Below are 20128 nucleotides of genomic sequence, written 5' to 3'. Positions count from 1 at the left end.
ACAATCTTTTATAAACGTTGGATTTTTTTTAATCATTAAGTACTTCAGGAATATTAAACAATTATATAAAAAATCTCAAGTTATTCCGTTGTGATTGTATTAGGAGGTAAAGTTTTATTATATATATATATATATATATATATATATATATATATATATATATATATATATATAGAGAGAGAGAGAGAGAGAGAGAGAGAGAGAGAGAGAGAGAGAGAGAGATTGATTTTGATTGAGGACATTCATAATATGATATATTACATTTGGCCAAAAAAAATAAACCAATCCTTTTTATTTGAAAGGGCATAGAATTTCCCATTGGTGGATATAAAGATCTATCAAATGCAACACCAAATCTTGAAACAACTCGTTAAAAAATTAGTGGTTCATTGTTGTTTGATCAATCTTTAGATTAGTAGAATTAAGTCTAAAAGCAACTTAATATAACTTTTTAATTTTTAAAATGATACTAATTTAAACTTGTAATCTGATAAATACTTCTTTTAATTTTGAAGCACGTTGAGTTATTATGCATTCACGATGTTAATTCTCCATTCACAGTAGTAGAATTTTGTGCTATTCATGATGGATTATTATTATTATAAGAGTAGTTGTTGATGCTAGAAAAGTAAGGCACTATCTTAATGTAAAAATAATAATAAGATTCCAAGATTTTCTACATCAACTATTAATTATATCCAAATTTTATGAACAAATTATTTTTTGGTGAGATATTTATTTGTAATAAATAAAAATAAATAACTCACCCAACAACCTAAATTATTATATTAGAAATATCTAACATATTGATCTAACAGTTAAGTGCTAGTGACTGAGAATTTAATTTTTTATATTTAAAATATTAATCTCTTATCTCATTAATCCTTAGGCAGAAGGAAAATTATATTGGGATTAAGTTGCAATTCCATACCTTTCAGGGGCGAATATGCAATAATACAACTGCAAGTCCTTCCTTCTCATGGGCAGTAATGTAAATTTAGGTGGCGAGGAGAACAACGACAACGGCGCTTTCGAACCCGACGCGTCCGCGAGCGAGCGAGGCGGCGGCGATATTTCGTACTACTACGCGTAGGGATTGCAGGAATGTGGACCCCTTTATTATTCCTACCGTCAAGTTCAAAATCTCGACGGTTGATGAGATCACAGCCGTCGATTTATTGCTCGTACAGTGGATCGTTAGTGATGGACGTCATCAAATTATGTTCTCGTTATCTTAGCGGCGAAGGCTGGCGGAGTATCCATTTTACGAAGGGATGTCAACATCCAGCTTGGAAGAAGGAAGAAGAAGAAGAAGAATTGTTGTGTGGGGTAGATTAACGTAAAGTTGGCGTCGCCACCGATTCACAGCCTGGAACAAATCAGCCGCCCGCCCGAGAATCCAATGTTACAGGGGACAACCAAGAGGATGGATGCAGATGGAAGGAATTGAATAGGGGAGAGTGGTGGTGGCACAGGCGTCGCGCCATCTTCTTTGTAGCTGGAGGTCGGCGGCCATTGGCTGGTGGAGGACGGCATGTGGTCGTGGTCAGCGCCGCCGCTTCACGTTCCAGCTTTTATGGGCCCACCGGTGCGGGGTCGGAGATTAAAGGTGTCTTGAATGCTAATCATCTTAGTTTAAATAACATGGAATTAGGATGACTTGTAAGCTGTCCTCTTTAGACGTCGATTCTAGAATGGACGGCTTTGGTTCTTAGCTTTTAGAAATCAAAATCGAATCACACGGTCGGTTTCGATTTGGATTTTGAAATTGACGAGTCTTTCTTTACTTCTTATTTTTTTATTAAAAATAATTTAAAATATCAAATATATATAATTTTATTTTTAAATTTTGTTCATACTACTACTTTGAAAAGTTGATATGTTTCGATATATGTAAGGAGTCTAATGATAAAAAAATTGATATAAAATTGATAAAATTATCATCACGATCATTGTTTCGATCGAAAAGTCAAACAAATATTCGTTGTCTTTATGGATAATCTTTTATTTTTATTTTTCATTCAATTGATAATATATACTTGAGCATCATTTGATTCGGGGCTCATACTCAAACGAGTTTAATCTATCTATTCTAATTTTGATTCGATTTAAAATCAATAAACCGTTAAATCAGTCTCTCGGGTCTATATAAATAGAAGTATAGTCTTTATGAATAGTAAAATAACAAAAAAAATTAATTATCATTTATCGAAAATAGGATTGATAATAGAGTCAAGTCATCACTCATGATTTCATAAGATCCGTACTATTTTCTCAATCTAAATCAAGGAGAAGGTTTTACATGAAGGATTTCTTCTTCGTTTAATTTGATAAACAGTAGGGGCCCCCACAAAATTGTGGTAAAGCGACTATAACTAGATTTATTTTATTGATATTTTATTTTATGAATAAAGTCTTCTATTTCTCGAGTTTATTTAATTCTATCATTAATTTTTTTATATTCTCTTTTTCGATCTCAATTTTGAACATCACCTTCGTCCGTGGTTTGTGATATGATCGAAAATTAAGTCAACGTCTTGATGAGCCCCACGGAAGCTTTTGGGATACCTGTAGATGGAGCCTTCGGCTATGATTTGGGTTGAGCTTTTGGATTTGGAGTTTATGTTAACTCAAGAAAGATCGGTCTTTCTTATATTTAATTCGAATTCTTCTTCATGGATATAAATAAGGTGGCCGCATGAGGAAAATCTTATATTCATTATATTTCTTGAGTTTGTGATTTTTTTTATTAATAGTTTGGGCTTTTTTTTTTCTTTTTTGTTATCTAGCGTTATTGAGTTTTTGTTTGATTCAAAAAAATGATGTAGTTGATGTTTTCAATTATATAACATTGGATTAAGGTCCATTTTAGCTCATTTGATTTTCAACATACACATCTTAACTTCTTATAGTTTACTTAAAATAACTATTATAATTTTAAAAACGTAATATATAAGCTCATCCCGTAAATCTGAGCTAACAGATATTGCTTCCATGGTATGCTGATTCATAATAAATTATTAATATAATAACAATAATTTAAGTATTTTTAAAAAAACTAAGATTATCATCAATAGTGGGAAATGGCATCATCGTGGAAGCGACCACCAGTAGAAACACTCATAGCAGGGTGTTATACGCATACAACATCTCTCGCGATGACGACGAGCTCAAGAGCTTCCAGTCCTGCTTTAGGTAGATGTTTGTTGACTAGTCTGACGCTAGGTATGTAGTGGTCTTTTGGTCCCTTTTCCTCTTCCTTGGCGTCTTCATCCCCACCACCTCCCACTGTTGAATCTCGGATTTTGATGATGAAGTCAATTGTCATTTGTTGTCTAATCTATGTGTTGAGATAAGTGTGCAGGATTAACTACGATGAAAGATAGACAAGCAGTAGGAGTTGCGCCGGAGTCAAGTTCATGATCACGTTGGGAGTTCGAGAGTTCGACGGAAGTATGGACGGTCGTCGGAGGTTCTGCGGGAACAGATCCGAGAAGTCCAGAAGCTTGCCAAGCGAAGCTCGTCGGAACTCGCCAAGTGGATCGTCGCAAAGTCCAGGAGTTTGCCGGAAGTCCGCAGAAGCATCACCGAGGGTTCATCGGATGATCGACGGAAGTTCGTCGGAAACTCGCCGGAAGAAGCGATTGACGCACCGAAGCAAAGCTGCAGAAATTGTCTTAGATTTAATCGTAGTTAGCACGGTGATTAAGTTAGAAATGGGAGGTGATCCCATTAGCTTAATCCTGGGGCAATTGGGCCCCTGAAGAACTCAAGTTGGGTCGAATGGTTCAACCCATTCGAACCCAAGAAGCTGTGGGAGGTGCAACCGCCCAGGCAGGGAGGTGCCACCGCCCAGGCTAAGTCTCCCAGCGAGACTGGGAGGTGCAACCGCTCCAGCCAGGCGGTGCAACCGCCCAGGGCTCAGTCTCCAAGCGAGACTGGGCGGTGCAACCTCCTCTGTCAAGCGGTAGCACCGCCTGAGCTTAAGTTTCGAGCTCTGCCTGGTGATGCAATCACCGAGCTCAGTCTTCGAGCTCTGGAAGAGAAGTACGACCTCTCTGGCCAGGAGATGCACAGCCTAAGCTCAGTCTTCGAGCTCTGGCAGAGAGGTGCAACCACCTCTGGCAGAGAGGTGCAACCACCTCTGGCAGAAAGGGGCGATCACCTCTGGCAGAGAAGAGAAACTTCTCTGGTCAGGAGATGCACCGCCTGAGCTCGGTCTTCGAGCTCTGGCAGGAAGGTGCAACCACCCCTGACAGAGAAGGTGGAACCGTCCGAGCTCAGTCTTCGAGCTCTGCCAGGCGGTGCCACCTCTCCAGTCGAGAGGTGCAACCGCCTGAGCTCAGACTTCGAGCTCTGCCAGGCGGTGCCACCTCTCCAGTCAAGAGGTGCAACCGCCTGATCCCGGAATTCCGGGATTTGATCGTTTTGAGCTCGAAATTTGAATTGGGTTGGGGCCTATAAATACCCCACCCATTCAGCACTGAAAAGATACAGACCTACACCGAAATCTTGATCTTTTCTGTGATTCTAAGAGCTCAAAAGTGTTGTAAAGCCTTTAAGTCTCCTCCTTCTGTTCTTCAAGTTTTCAGTTGTAAAGTGAGGAGAGAAAGGTCTGTAAAGGTTGTCTCCTGAGCCTGTCAAAAGGAGAGAAACTGTAAAAGGGCAGTTTGGCCTTCGCCCATTGAAGGAAGGCCCCTAGTTGACGTCGGCAACCTCGTCGGTGGAGGAAGCCAAAAGTGGAGTAGGTCAAGGCTGACCGAACCACTCTAAATCTCTGGTTTACGTTTATTTTTGAGCACTTTATCATTACTGCAAACCTCCTCCATTACTACTGCTCTCTGCGCTTTCACGAACAAGTTCTAAGTGCTGTTCTTCCGAATCTGCATTCAGACGTAAATTCGTATTTTCGTACATTACAGTTTACGTTTACGTTTGATTCTGCAGAACTGTCTTCCGTGCTTTTACGAAAGAGTTTCCTTGCAGTTTACACTTACATTTTGATCCTATTGATAACTGCAAACTGTCCTCTACAATTTTACGAACGAGTTTCAACATTTAGACGTAAAACTGCATTTAGATAAGTGTCATTTAGACGTCAATTGTCATTTGTTGTCTAATCTATGTGTTGAGATAAGTGTGCAGGATTAACTACGATGAAAGATAGACAAGCAGCAGGAGTTGCGCCGGAGTCAAGTTCATGATCACGTTGGGAGTTCGAGAGTTCGACGGAAGTACGGACGGTCGTCGGAGGTTCTGCGGGAACAGATCCGAGAAGTCCAGAAGCTTGCCAAGCGAAGCTCGTCGGAACTCGCCAAGTGGATCGTCGCAAAGTCCAGGAGTTTGCCGGAAGTCCGCAGAAGCATCACTGAGGGTTCATCGGATGATCGACGGAAGTTCGCCGGAAACTCGCCGGAAGAAGCGATTGACGCACCGAAGCAAAGCTGCAGAAATTGTCTTAGATTTAATCGTAGTTAGCACGGTGATTAAGTTAGAAATGGGAGGTGATCCCATTAGCTTAATCCTGGGGCAATTGGGCCCCTGAAGAACTCAAGTTGGGTCGAATGGTTCAACCCATTCGAACCCAAGAAGCTGTGGGAGGTGCAACCGCCCAGGCAGGGAGGTGCCACCGCCCAGGCTAAGTCTCCCAGCGAGACTGGGAGGTGCAACCGCTCCAGCCAGGCGGTGCAACCGCCCAGGGCTCAGTCTCCAAGCGAGACTGGGCGGTGCAACCTCCTCTGTCAAGCGGTAGCACCGCCTGAGCTCAAGTTTCGAGCTCTGCCTGGTGATGCAATCACCGAGCTCAGTCTTCGAGCTCTGGAAGAGAAGTACGACCTCTCTGGCCAGGAGATGCACAGCCTAAGCTCAGTCTTCGAGCTCTGGCAGAGAGGTGCAACCACCTCTGGCAGAGAGGTGCAACCACCTCTGGCAGAAAGGGGCGATCACCTCTGGCAGAGAAGAGAAACTTCTCTGGTCAGGAGATGCACCGCCTGAGCTCGGTCTTCGAGCTCTGGCAGGAAGGTGCAACCACCCCTGACAGAGAAGGTGGAACCGTCCGAGCTCAGTCTTCGAGCTCTGCCAGGCGGTGCCACCTCTCCAGTCGAGAGGTGCAACCGCCTGAGCTCAGACTTCGAGCTCTGCCAGGCGGTGCCACCTCTCCAGTCAAGAGGTGCAACCGCCTGATCCCGGAATTCCGGGATTTGATCGTTTTGAGCTCGAAATTTGAATTGGGTTGGGGCCTATAAATACCCCACCCATTCAGCACTGAAAAGATACAGACCTACACCGAAATCTTGATCTTTTCTGTGATTCTAAGAGCTCAAAAGTGTTGTAAAGCCTTTAAGTCTCCTCCTTCTGTTCTTCAAGTTTTCAGTTGTAAAGTGAGGAGAGAAAGGTCTGTAAAGGTTGTCTCCTGAGCCTGTCAAAAGGAGAGAAACTGTAAAAGGGCAGTTTGGCCTTCGCCCATTGAAGGAAGGCCCCTAGTTGACGTCGGCAACCTCGTCGGTGGAGGAAGCCAAAAGTGGAGTAGGTCAAGGCTGACCGAACCACTCTAAATCTCTGGTTTGCGTTTATTTTTGAGCACTTTATCATTACTGCAAACCTCCTCCATTACTACTGCTCTCTGCGCTTTCACGAACAAGTTCTAAGTGCTGTTCTTCCGAATCTGCATTCAGACGTAAATTCGTATTTTCGTACATTACAGTTTACGTTTACGTTTGATTCTGCAGAACTGTCTTCCGTGCTTTTACGAAAGAGTTTCCTTGCAGTTTACACTTACATTTTGATCCTATTGATAACTGCAAACTGTCCTCTACAATTTTACGAATGAGTTTCAACATTTAGACGTAAAACTGCATTTAGACGTAAATCGGTTTTCCTCTCACAATCATCAGTTCTCAGTTCACGTTTACGTCTTGATTTCAACTGCATACTGCCTTCTGCGAGTATACAAACGAGTTTCAAAGTTTAGACGTAAATCTGCGTCTAGACGTAAAACAGCGTTTAGACGAAAATCTGAGTTTAGACGTAAATCTGCGTTTAGACGTAAAACTGCGTTTAGACGTAAATCTGCGTTTAGACGTAAAACTGCGTTTAGACGTAAATCTGAGTTTAGACGTAAACTGCGCTTAGACGTAAAACTGCGCTTAGACGCAAACTGTGTTTAGACGCAAACTGCGCTTAGACGCAAACTGTGTTTAGACGCAAACTGCGCTTAGACGCAATCTGCGCTTAGACGCAAACTGCACTTAGATACAAACTGAGAATTAGCTTTTGCATCATAATAGTTTTTTTATTGAACGAACGCAGCTTTTGGTTTTTAATCGCTGTAAGATTTCCGCTGCACTAATTCACCCCCCCCCTCTTAGTGCTCTCGATCCTAACACCCACTTCATCCTCTCCTACACCCCCACTAGTCGCGCATACAATATGGTGGTCTAGCTCTCCTTTACCTCCACCTCCGACCTCTCCTACTTTTGTCTCTTCGCATGGGAGATGACTTACAAGATATGGTGAAACTCGTCGAGATCAAAGCGAGTGTCGTTTGCGATGGCAGGCAACGCTGTGGTGGCATGCACCCTGGAGTTGGCGAGTGTCATCTAGTAGATCTAACTCGTCAACTCTAGGGCACATGCCACCACGTCGCCCACCACGGTGCTACCATCGTGAACGACACCCGCTCTGATCTCGACGAGTACTACTATACCTTGTAAGCCACCTCCCCCGCGAAACATGACATCACGAAGACAGAGAGTAGACGAAAGGAGCATTTGAGCTGGTCTATATAGCCCTCTTGCACCCGTTCGCTCTCCTCAACCAGCTTGTCGAGGAAGAGGAAGCGACAAAGGCCATAGCGATGGATGAAGGCGGAGAGGCAGAAGTAGGAGAGGCCAAAGGCGGAAGTGAGGGAGAGTTTGACCATCACATCATAGGCGCACGGGTGAGGGTGCAGGAGAGGACGAAGTGGGAGGCGATAGGGACAAAGATGCCCAAGAGGAGAAAGAGGGACCAAGAGATCACTGCGTGCCTAACATCAGATTGGTCAACACACATCCACCTGAGGCAGGACCAAAAGCTCTTGAGCTCGTCGTCAACATAAAAGAGGATGCGGGCATACGACGCCCTACTAGGCGGTAGCGGCTTAGTGCTGCTACTGGTGGTTGCTTCCACGATGACATCTCCTCTTGCCATTCATGACGATCTCAATTTTTTTTTTAAAAAAATAAATTATAAATATCATTATATTAATAATTTGTTGTGAATCAGCATACCAAATAAATATACTCTAACGTCTGCTAATTTAGACTTGACGAAAAAGACTTATATGCTATGTCTTTGAAAATGTAAGAATTATTTTAAACAAAAGTAAATCGTAATGACTTAAAAAGCACATGGCTAAAATCATAGGAGCTAAAATAGTCCTTAACCCTATAACATTTAATTGAAACTTCTATTTACTTAGCGTGGCTATGCTCATATTATGGAACGGATTGTTTGATCAGGAATCAATAATCTACAATGATTATTAGTACCAAAATATTTTATACTTAAAATAAGACAATAGCAGTTTTTTCCAGTGAAGTGTGTCATGTATCATTAATCTCTTACCCTACCACTTTTAAACTCTAACCTTACTAATTCAAGAATAACTTGATGTATCAAAACACAGCTGTAAAACCATAATCCAGGGGAAGAAGAACAGCAAATTGCAGGATCACGATATTTCTAAGTAATTGCAAGCTGATTTAACGCTAAGACCATGGCAACCAAATGTTTAATTGAAGGTTCAAAAATATTATGTTCGAGCCAAGATGAGCAACCACATACCGATTTGAAAGATACCATTATTATGTCAAAACATTCTTCACTAATTGTATCCAAAATTCATGCTACGTGCAAAGGCGATATTCAAATTACAATAATTTTTTTTGTTTCTTTACAGAGACTGATGCTACAAGAAAAAAAGAAAAAAAATACAATGTACATGTAAACTTAAGCAGATGTCAAGATCCAAAACATGACTAGGGAAGATGTTGCAACTAACAGCCATGTGATGAATGCCATGGTAGTGGAAATTTGGTATCTGCCACATGAGAACTGAGGATATGCTTTGCAGAAATCTGTGTCCCTCACGAACAAAACCGTCACACCTGCCGACGAGCATGCCGCCGCAAGTGACAGAGCTGCGGTTACCTGTATTAGCTTACAAATGTTAGTTTGAGTGCCACATAAGCTAAAGGGAATGCTGCTGAAAATTTCTCAATAGGATGGTAGCATTCGATAATTGTGGAGAAGGCATACATTCTTTTTTTTTTATTCATCAATATTTCTTAATTTCACAAGCCTTAAAAGTCATAATCTCTCTGTCTTGATCTCTCATGTTATAAGATCTATACATAAATACTATGCTCTAACCTAAGTTAATAGGACTCCTTATTCTATTAGGACTCAAAACTGATTTCTTATCTAAATATATATATTTTTTGATTTAGTTTCCAACATCATTCCTAAATTAAACTTTTGGAAAAATAATAATATGAAAATCTAGAAAACTCAATGTCATATCTACAGTTGTAGTCACCACATGCAATGATTTATTGGAAACTTTGAAAGCTGTGTTATAAGGTTCACAGTAACTATCCATGTTTAATAAACTTCTTACCTAAATATAGAGTTGAATTTAATTTCCAACAAATGCCTCATGCTTTCATGTGTGAGTTATTCCAAACTTATGTAGCATTACTTCTTGCTAAAAAATATATATATGTTTCTAATTGCAAATGGTTTTGTTGTACTAGTATTCATTTATTAGTTCTCCAACTTAATCAGCTCACTTAATTTGTTTCCACCATAAACAGCTTTTTGAGTTAAACTTTGTGATATGTCATTATTTTCAAGCTCTATGCAAGGTTCATGCTTCTATACCACAGACACACCAAAAACGTCACTTTATTCAGATTGGGTCAACTGGTCCATTGTAATGCTACAGTATTAACAGAAGCTATCAGGCAGCACTACATCAATTGCTCACAAGATTTTCAATCTTGAGTAGCATACTCATCATCTGAACGTAGGAGTACTTCATGAAAGATGTCAAAATAAAAGTCACTGAGTACTCTAAACTTTCAACATTGCAAGAAAAAACTATGACATTTTGGCACTGAGCAGAATTTCAAACAAAGCCACTACTGGACCTCTCTATCAAATGTTACAAACAAAAAGTCTTTAGACAATGGTTCAAACAAGCATAAATGTAACATGACAAACCTTTAAGTAGTTATCCAGGAGACTACTTTGAAGTCCAAAATACTTCTATCAAATACATGAAAGCAGCCATTTCAATATTGGAAAATCAATGTTGTTGGGTAGCAAACTGGCCTTATGAGGATACAAGTATGAAGCATTTTCAGGAGCAGAATTATAAAAGCAGTGAGATAAGTCATATTGATTTTTTGTTACCATGATCATAAGAAGTGTTGTAGTAGAAGATTAAAGATATACTGATTTTAGCTTTGGAAATTGTCTCATGATATTGATTAAAGGTCCATTATAGTAATGTATGATAACAGGTCCACTAAACACAAACGCATATGGATATATGTAAGGTAAGATACTTGAGCTTAAATCCTACCAGGATGACTGATTCATTTGAATTGACAAGGTTAAGGCCTCAATCCATCTGATAGGTTTCTAGCTCAAACACAGACACATACATGTAGTACAAAACACATACACACACAAACATGTAGTACATGTATATGTATATCTGTATGTATAGATATATGTAAACAGAAAATGAGATGACAAACAAGTCCATCAATGAATATTTATGTATAACTTTAATCATGATAACACATTATGATAGATAGACTTCCAAGAAAGCCACCTAAATGCACACAGTTACTGATAATCAAGTTAAAAATAAGAACATACTTACCCAATCACCCACCACGAACAAACTTACTAGCAAAGGGTTGTGCAAATCTCTTTTCACCTTTAGAGCATAGATATCAAGGCATGCAAGACCCAAACTCCATAGAGCTTGTAGTCCCATAGAAGCAATCAAGTAGCTGAATGAAAAATAGCATCGTCAAGATGTATATATATGAAGAAAACAACTTCGGCAGTATCTGATGTTTCAAACAAGAGTTCAAAAGAATATTCTCAAAATATTATATTTGAAATGCATTTGTCACATCTTAAAATATCGTTCAACATAGTGACATAGAGCTATTGAACTTTATTACTTTTAATCCCATGCTGATAAATTTAGCTATGTTAATAAAACAGAAATAAAGAAAATGCTTATCATAGTGTGAAATGTCAGTACCATTTACTCTTGAATCCACATAGTGTCAATTCAAGAGTTTGAGGTTCTGAATAATCTCATCAACCAAAGAAAATGTCAACTAGTAAGAAGATCTGGATGTAAAAGACGGCCCTTTATTTTATGCTCTAAAATGTTCTTTTACTCGTACTATCAATGATGATGTATCTATAAACGGCTTAGGCATGATTTGACAATAGTGTAGTGATTCGTATTATATCAACAGGTTCTGGAATCAAAATAGAATATATAAATTGGAAAAAATAGGGAACCACCGACAGAGGTTCATTGGTGAATGACAAATCCTTCAACAAAACACGTGATAAAACCTAAAGACCGACATCAAGAATAAATAACTACAAGTTACGCAATAGACCAATAAACAGGAATGAGGACTTCCACATTATGTGGTTCAAATAGTCCAAGAAATTGAAAACAGAGAATGACAAGCAGGTGTCTTTAAATGATTTCTAATCTGAATATCTATGTATACTGCATATCATTTCATGGTGTTCAAGCAGCTACATTGATTGATGGTCGTTAACATGCCTGTGGAACTCAAGATGTCTGAGAAAAGAAAATGCTGATTATGTTACCATCTTGGGCATCAAATTATTGAATGTTACAACCAAGTATACCAATAAAAGAGATGGAGCATCAACTAATTAACTACCACAGAATCATCAAATTAGACAATTTGATAGTAGGTTTCACATGAACCTTGCAGACTTCGATTTATGTGCTTGAACATGGATATCCACTTACCTCTTTGAAGTGCTCTGCTCTTGTTAGTCCAACCATGACGAATCAGAACGATAATGTTGAAGTACCAGCAATGATAAGGGTCAATGCTAATTACCAAGCAATAAATGAGAACAACATTCTCATAAATACTCTTGAGATGACTGATGGGAAGTACCAGAAATGAAAAGAGTCGATGATAACTACCAAGCGATAAATGAGAAACAACACTTCCATAAATTCTGTAATTATTTTGCTTGTAATAATCTCCCAAGACTCACTCCCATGATCTCTGTTGTGGACCTTCCGTTGGAAAGTAGCACCCAATGAAAATAATCACATTAGCAATCAAGGGTTTTCATAGAAGTGTCATATAAATATAAATCAAAGTCATCTGAGTTGCTCCCAGTTATCTATTTCAATTTTTGAGTAACAACTCCCAAACATCGATCAATGTACCTAGATACAGTAAAAGCCAATCATCATCTCCTAGAATATCAACAGGCAGCACATCCCAACTAATTCAGAGACCTTAGTGATAAAGATTCAAATTGGAATCAAACAAATTCTACCACACAGATGAGGAACACCATCGTTCTGAAAACATCAAATGTTCTGTTTTCTTTCAGAACAATTCTTACAGGCCAATCATATCTAAAACTTCCAGTCATCACCTCTCAGAATTTATCTCAATATCTGCGCTGCGCATGTGTGCTAAGAACTTAATAAAACAGTAGTGCCAACATAAGATCATAAACACAAAATGTTATCTAAAGCAGTTAGGCATATACCAAATCAAAGAGCCCGACAACGACAGAATTAAGGAAAACCGACTCAGATCACTCAAATTGAGAACAAAGGGAACAACAAATGACACTTCCTTAGCTCGAAATAAGAAAGAGCTCAGCAATCAGTACCAGAAAGCGGTGTAATTGGAGAAGCCGAAGGCGGAGAGCATCACCCCGATGGAAGCCCCGGCGAAAACCCACTGCCCAGTCCTCAGCAGCAGCCCGCTCCACGTCCCCGGGCTCCCAAAGACCACCTTCATCTCCGCCTCACAGAACCCTAGCCAGTCCGATCCAGAATGGCTTCCTGGTGCTGGATCTCCCAACAGAATTCCCGCCTTTCTCGGCCAATAGCAGCGAATTCAAGACCCGAACTGGCAATTTCTAGATCGAAGGGGTGAAATTATTGGATAAGGATCTCCCAAAACGAGGAGCGATGGAGGAGAGGGAGAATTCAATTCCCACGCCGAAAGGAGGAGGGGCATTTGGTTGAGAGGCCTCTTTCTATTATTCTACGCTTGATTGGTTTACCGGACAACCATTAAGCAACAGAAGTGTTTTTTTGGTGTGTGCGTGCGCGTCACGGCTCCCACGTCCAGCCTTTGCTTGGATAATGACGTGTGTTTGGCGAGGTTTCCTTTTTAATGTGGTGGAAAATGTACATCATCTTTATTTAAACCAAATTATATATGATCTAATATATTTTTAATTTAAAATTATATATATATAAGATAAGTGATAAAAGTTAAATTTAAGCTCGGGACCTTATAATAAATTGTCAATATTTTATATCTTCAAAAACAATTGATATATTTAATTTGGATCTTTAATTCGATATCAATTATTCAAAAGAAATTATATTACCTTATGATATCAATGATTTTATATTTATTTTGATATGTTCAATTTTGATCCTGAATTTGATATGGCGAAAAATATCTAATCAAAACGTAACAAAGTCGCTGTGAATTAAGTTTAGCATATACATTCATGTAAAATCCAATCTCTCTTTGAACGCCAATTATAATATATATATATATATATATATTATATCTAAAATATTATTGGCAAATAGATTAGTTTTAGACTTTGAAATAATAAACATAACATAAACTCCTTTTCCTTGGAACGGACAACAAGAGATCAAATGGCCAATTAAATTCGACGGGAAGAACAAGAGTTTGAAGAATCGCAGCATTGGAATATTCCAACGATTCTTTCCATTTTAATGGATTTTTCTTTACTTGCCTCCTTGTTCGACGGAGCCGAGGTGCACCAAGTAGATTTGTAGGCTGGCACTGGGCCAATCAAATGTTTATATATATACACATACACACATTCTTCTAAAGTTTGCACACAGAGAGAGAGAGAGAGAGAGAGAGAGAGAGAGTCCACTTGTGTTGTAGGATAATTAAAAAGGATTTTTTTTTACATATCTATTCTTCTAAAGTATACAAATCGTGTGTTAAACCCTATAAATATTAGTATAAAATATATATTCCTTCAAATATTTAAATCTTCTAGAAGTAATTATCAGCGGCGAACTTCCACTGCATGATTAAATCTTGGAAGAGAATCATTTTTTTTAAGAGACATTAAATATTAGAAGACCATTGAAGAGTTACAGTGACATAATTACATCATATAGAAGGGTTGGAGCAGAGCAATTGGACAGTCTGCTGGATGTTAACAAGTACGCAGCTAAGAAAGACCTACAAATCTAATGAGCTATTCATTGACTGAATCCAAGACCTGAAATCAAGATTGAAATTATTATAGCTCAATACTATTGATTTCAGAAAGCCAGAGATAAAATCCTGCTTGCTATTCATGCAAGACATGTTCTTCCCAGGTAAAGCAGCAATTAGTGACAGCCGATGCATTCGTCAAGAATGCCACAACTAAATGAATGACAAGGAAGGATCAACTGATGGCTTGATATCATCTCAGCGTTTGAAAGAGACTTCATTTAAATAATACAAATTCGAACAATGAGGTACATTATAATGAAGATAGATTACTGTTTACATATCTAGAATTCTTTCATTAGTGGGATCTGAAAAGATTCGAGAGAAACGAAGGCATTAAAATCTTACAAGTTTCGGCATACTATCATCCATCAAAGAAAGATGCCTTCCACTACTTTGATTGCCAAACCCTGCAACAATTAAAATAATATTCATCTTGATATACACAAGAAAATAGCTTAAAAATCATCATCACTACAAAACTAGCGCAGAAATAGCTGCAGCCACATGGCCACCATTATATTAACTCTGTTCTTTCTCATTCCAGGTAAAATTATACATAATGAAAGAAGCATGAAGCATATCAGAAGGATACGAGTAGATAAAAAGGGATACAAGGCATCAAAAATTGTGTTATAATGTTAATTCACCAAACACATGCCTGGGATGAATTAAAATTATGACTCAATCTCTAAATTATGGTCTTCTCACTTCATAACCAATACAAGGCAAACTCAATTCAGATATGGCATGGTTGATCTTCATGTAGATCCAGCATGAACAGACATCAATCCCATCCCAAATCCAAAATGCAATTTTCCTGTCATGTGTATTTTGTTAAGATCATTTTGGAAAGAAAATACACCAATCGTGGTACTGTTTCTTACCAAAAATTTCAGATTTTTCTGTTTTTCTCTGACCAAATCAAAGCTTTATACCAACCAAATTTCTTTATTGTCCTAGTTGGCTTTCTAGAGAAAAAGTATTTCCAAAATAATTAATAGAATACCAGCTTTAAAAAAGCTTCAAAGAGATTGCAATGGACATTGACAAATGATTCAGTTCTGATTACCAAATTGCAAAGTGCAAAGAAAATCTTCATGAACTTTTGAATTTTTATAATCAATGAAGTTGGCTTTCTTGAGAAAAAGTATTTCCAAAATAATTATAGAATACCAGCTTAAAAAAAGCTTCAAAGAGATTGCGATGGACATTGACAAATGATTCAGTCCTGATTACCAAATTGTAAATTGCAAAAAAAATCTTCATGAACTTTTGAATTTTTGTAATCAACAACTTTATATTCATATTTAACTAAATACATGAAGTCCTATTACACATTTTCTTAGATATGAAGATAGAGTACTTAGCATCATCGTTGGATGTCCCATTGTAGATCCATATTTAAGACACGAAGCCCTTTTACACATTTCCTAAGCATATCAGTAGAAGATCCAGCATCATTGTGTGTGTGTGTATACACACACACGCACTTGTGCCAGCCAGAACTTTCTTATAGTATTACGCAGAAATGTTAGCAAATTGGAATACAGCATGGCTAGCAACCAGTTCTAAAATATTTCATGAAATGTAAATTCCAATATGAAAAAATGCATTGACTTGGAAATTAACTTCAATTGATATAGCATATGTAAAATTTTCATTCCATTTTGAAAAAAACATTAACTGTTGAAAGAATACAAGACACTAAACTTGTAAACCACTCACATGAACTAATCTCCACAAGACTGGTTACAGCTCACTATAATTGCGCCATACTGCACGGAACTCCTCGCGGAATGTGTTAAGACGTGCTTTTAAATTAGGTGTTCGGAAGCTTGCATGAAGCAGTATTGCTGAAGGTACAACACCATAAGATTTTATCAAAATTCAGAACATTCAAGATTACAACATAAGCAAAACTGAAATTGATTTGTTTTTTCTTATACCAAGTAGTCCAATGACAAGTGCCCAAAGAATTGTGAGGAGGTTGCAGGAGGTCAACCAGAGGATGCAACTAGCTGTAACAAGAGCTTGTTTCATTAGTTGACAATGAAACAAGCAACAGTATTCAAAGAACATATGAAGTCAATGAAAAAATATCTAGGATAACACCTGCTGAGAATATTAAGACAAACACCCAGCGACGACATCCACATATATGAATTGCCCTTTTTGCAGATGACCGTGCACGAAGAACAGGCCTAGATGTACAGATTCAAATGCCATACATAGACTTGGTTAATTGATAAACAGAAAGTAAGAATCACTCCGAAACTTAAGAAAAGACTCACGTCATAGGTGGCCTCAACTTTGCAGCCAGATGTGGAGAGAACTGCCTAACAGTCCTTGTCACTTTCTCATTGAAACAAACTGCAAAGCTGTAAATTCAGATCATAAGCAGATATTTAGTATCACAAAGGTCAGTCAGCTTCATCCTGAATGTAGCTAACAGAGAAAGGGCATTGCAATTACTGTGAAATCAATTGGTGCAGCTCATATTAAATATATCAAGTAATAACATAAGCTCAACAAAATTGTGATTGATGGATTACTCTTAACCAATGAATGAAGGAATAACCCATTGGATACAATTAAGTTAGCTATACAAATATAGTAGTGCCACATGCACTATACGCAGAAGATCATTCCCCACCTAAATTAGTTCACAAAATTGTAAGACTAGGTTAAATTCAGAGTTCTTACCCTGGAATTAAATTGCACCAATTCCAGTTTAAAACCCTCTTGGTAGGACAGTTTTAGCAAAATGTGGAAGAATTACTTCAACTAAAAAAAAGTGACTTGAACAACGATAACTCATTTGTAGTGTCAATTGGATTATAATAATTGATCTCAGGTCAAATCCAATAATAGATTCGGAAAAAAAGTAACATATGTGAAAAAATTGTGTGACCTTGGTTTCTTTGTCTGGATTTGGAAAATGTACAAGTTCAAGGGTTATTTTATAAATCCAATATGTTTTAAAATAAAAAAAAGGATTATCTGATGTAATGTCTTCTTGGGGTTAAGGTTTCGGTCTTGCCCTGCCAACGGGCTTAAACATTAGCCATGTTGACATGCTAGCTACAACCCTAAGGTACTAGTTCCAACATAATGCAGATTGCAGAGGTGAGCAAGTGGCCTATCTGTTATCTGAGCCAGATCACCGGAGTGAAGTGTAACATTATCTATGAGTTGGTCTAACCTATACCACTGTGTTTAATTTTTGTCATAGTCAATACCTAAGACCTATTTTTAATAATTTGTATCTATGAGTAGTATACTTTTGGTACTATGCTCTCTGATATCTTTTGAAATTTGTAATCCTAAAAGAAACAGTATGTGATATTTTGATGATCATATATGTTCAATATTCCATAGAGTAATATAAGGTTTTGTTCAATAGTTAGATCACTTTATTCTGAAAAATCTGTTATTGTGATATATAAAAATATTTTAAATTAATTTTTTTTGGTCCACTTTCTTCGATACAAATAACATTTTGCAGTATGTGTTAAACTGTAACCTGAATATTCTAGTATTATGTGTATTCAATAAGATTCATGCCTAACCCATGCTAATGACTAGTTTAATTAGTGGGTATATACTCATTCTGTCATCTTTCAAAATTTCCAGATCCAGAGCTTGGTGTGACTTGCAAGATTCAAGGGTGGTATTGTTCTTGATACTTGATTTAGTCAAATAGTTTAGTTTACCTTATTAGTATGCTTGGTGTACTAGGTTGCTTTCCATGCCCTGCATATCTATAGGATGTGTTCTTGATGCCATACAACATTTCTTCATGCACTTGATTTCAAGAGGGACATTAAAAATTAAATTCTTATTAAGATCTTAATAAGAGAAATAGATAGGGAATGCCTTGGTAATTTGACTCTAATCCCAAAAGATTTGACATGACATATCTTGATAACTCAAAATTTCTATTTATTTTGCATAAAAGACAATAAGAAAACACATGATACTTCAACACTCAATTCATTCAATGTCATTCCCCAGAAATAAATAGGAAATTCATCAATAATTTGTCGCTAACCCCTTTGTGCACTTTATTTCCTACCTACTTGTACATGAACATGGAAAAGAACATCTAACGTGTTCCGCAAATTCATTAAATTTTCTTTTTTTTAGTTGAGTGTTGTCAATCGAATCAGGAAATTCAAGTGATATACCATTAACACTGTAAACCTGTCCCATGAACCAACAATGATAACATAAAAATGGCTAATTAGTTACTCTTCAGTAGGCCATATTATAAACAGTCAAACTGTTCCCTAACTCTCTTGTTTCTGCAGCAATCAACCAAAAACAAAAATAATTCAAACACTAGGAAGGAATACAAGTTTTCTAATATTCATAGCATCAACAGCATCAGACACATGAATCAGAAATAACAAATTTTCACTCGGCAAATAGCACCTTAATAATATTTACTGATCAGGATTTTTTCTAGAAACAGGAATCTGCTTACCTATCATTTAGGAAAGCAATGCTTAGGCCTGTCAGAAAAGCAGCAATAATTGCAAGAGGTTTCCTAAGAAATCCCAACCCTGCGGTCAAGCCAAAAAAATGAGAACAATATAATTATTAGAAAAACAAAGTATAAAAAAGACTTAAAGCAAATATAATACATCAATATATCACAATTGACTGCATCAGAAGCTTTCTTACCTAGGACGAAGATGATCAAAAGGAAGTAATTTGTGCGGTAGCTGCAAAAAGAACAAATTAAACAGAAACAAGTACCATCATCCTCTATAATAACACGAAAATTCATATTCAAAAGATGAGACGATTTGTTACATAATGCAAGGGCCTCCAGAAGGACAGAATGAAGGATGGAGAAGAAAGCAAATACTATGTCTTTTCTAATTCAAGTATATCCAAATTGCAATCGGGTACAAGACATAAGCATCTATGGAAACTAAAGAAACTCTATCACAAGGGATCCAATTCATCGTATGAACTCAACAAGAAAGGGGAGATCGACCGTGAAACGGCTGAGATCTTACTAGTACAGGTTGCACTTGAGGCGGCTGTTCCATTTCGAGTAGGATCGGGGGAGGGTGAAGCGGGAGAAGAACTCGGAGACAGGGCGGGGCGGCGAGGACCAGTCCACCTCTCGGAGGGCGTCGATCAGATCCTCCGTCGTGACGTTGCCCCAATCCATCGTTCGACGACTTACAGGACGACGCCTGTGGTTCGATCGGAACCCTAGAAAACCGACCCAGGGAAGGCAAAAAGCAGAAGGAGAAGGATCGATCTCGGGGACGACGAGGTTTTGGGTAACGATTTTTCCTCCCCGAGAGAGAGAGAGAGAGAGAGAAAGAGGAGAGGAGAGGAGAGGAAATTGATTGTTCGGGGAATTTGGTTTATGGAAAGGAGTCGGCTCGGCGTGTCGGCTTTTGCGTTTGCGGTAGTCAGGTGGCTTTGGGCCTTCGTCCACCGGTCACATTATTTATGACAATTTACGAAGATTACCCTCGTTATAATATATATATATATATATA

At 38.1% G+C, this 20128-nt stretch overlaps 2 protein-coding genes across 3 annotated transcripts; both read right to left on the bottom strand.

Annotated features, from left to right (window-relative positions):
* Window positions 1-8893: 8893 nt before the first annotated feature.
* LOC135628129 (CASP-like protein 5B3) lies at window positions 8894-13404 on the bottom strand. Its single transcript, XM_065134603.1, has 3 exons — window positions 12985-13404; window positions 10937-11069; window positions 8894-9192 (listed from the first exon to the last, which is right to left on the bottom strand). Exons 1-3 carry the CDS (start codon window positions 13113-13115, stop codon window positions 8992-8994), a joined length of 465 nt encoding a protein of 154 aa, XP_064990675.1. The 5' UTR covers window positions 13116-13404; the 3' UTR covers window positions 8894-8991.
* A 1394-nt stretch (window positions 13405-14798) lies between these two features.
* On the bottom strand, window positions 14799-20023 carry LOC103983296 (PRA1 family protein A1). Of its 2 annotated transcripts, none has more exons than XM_009400527.3 (8): window positions 19631-20022; window positions 19290-19330; window positions 19090-19168; window positions 16895-16981; window positions 16716-16804; window positions 16550-16621; window positions 16329-16456; window positions 14799-15010 (listed from the first exon to the last, which is right to left on the bottom strand). In XM_009400527.3, exons 1-7 carry the CDS (start codon window positions 19786-19788, stop codon window positions 16353-16355), a joined length of 630 nt encoding a protein of 209 aa, XP_009398802.1. In that variant the 5' UTR covers window positions 19789-20022; the 3' UTR covers window positions 14799-15010; window positions 16329-16352. The 2 variants fall into 2 exon arrangements, with proteins under 2 accessions (XP_009398802.1, XP_018685071.1); XM_018829526.2 differs by lacking the exon at window positions 14799-15010 and adding an exon at window positions 15118-15420 and having other exon boundaries at window positions 19631-20023.
* Between the last annotated feature and the right edge of the window lie 105 nt (window positions 20024-20128).

The sequence above is a fragment of the Musa acuminata genome, chromosome BXJ3-1 (genome assembly GCF_036884655.1).
Source record: "Musa acuminata AAA Group cultivar baxijiao chromosome BXJ3-1, Cavendish_Baxijiao_AAA, whole genome shotgun sequence".
Taxonomy (NCBI): Eukaryota; Viridiplantae; Streptophyta; class Magnoliopsida; order Zingiberales; family Musaceae; genus Musa; species Musa acuminata.
The sequence above is the reverse complement of the archived record's forward strand: the minus strand, read 5'-3'. Positions and strand labels throughout refer to the sequence as shown.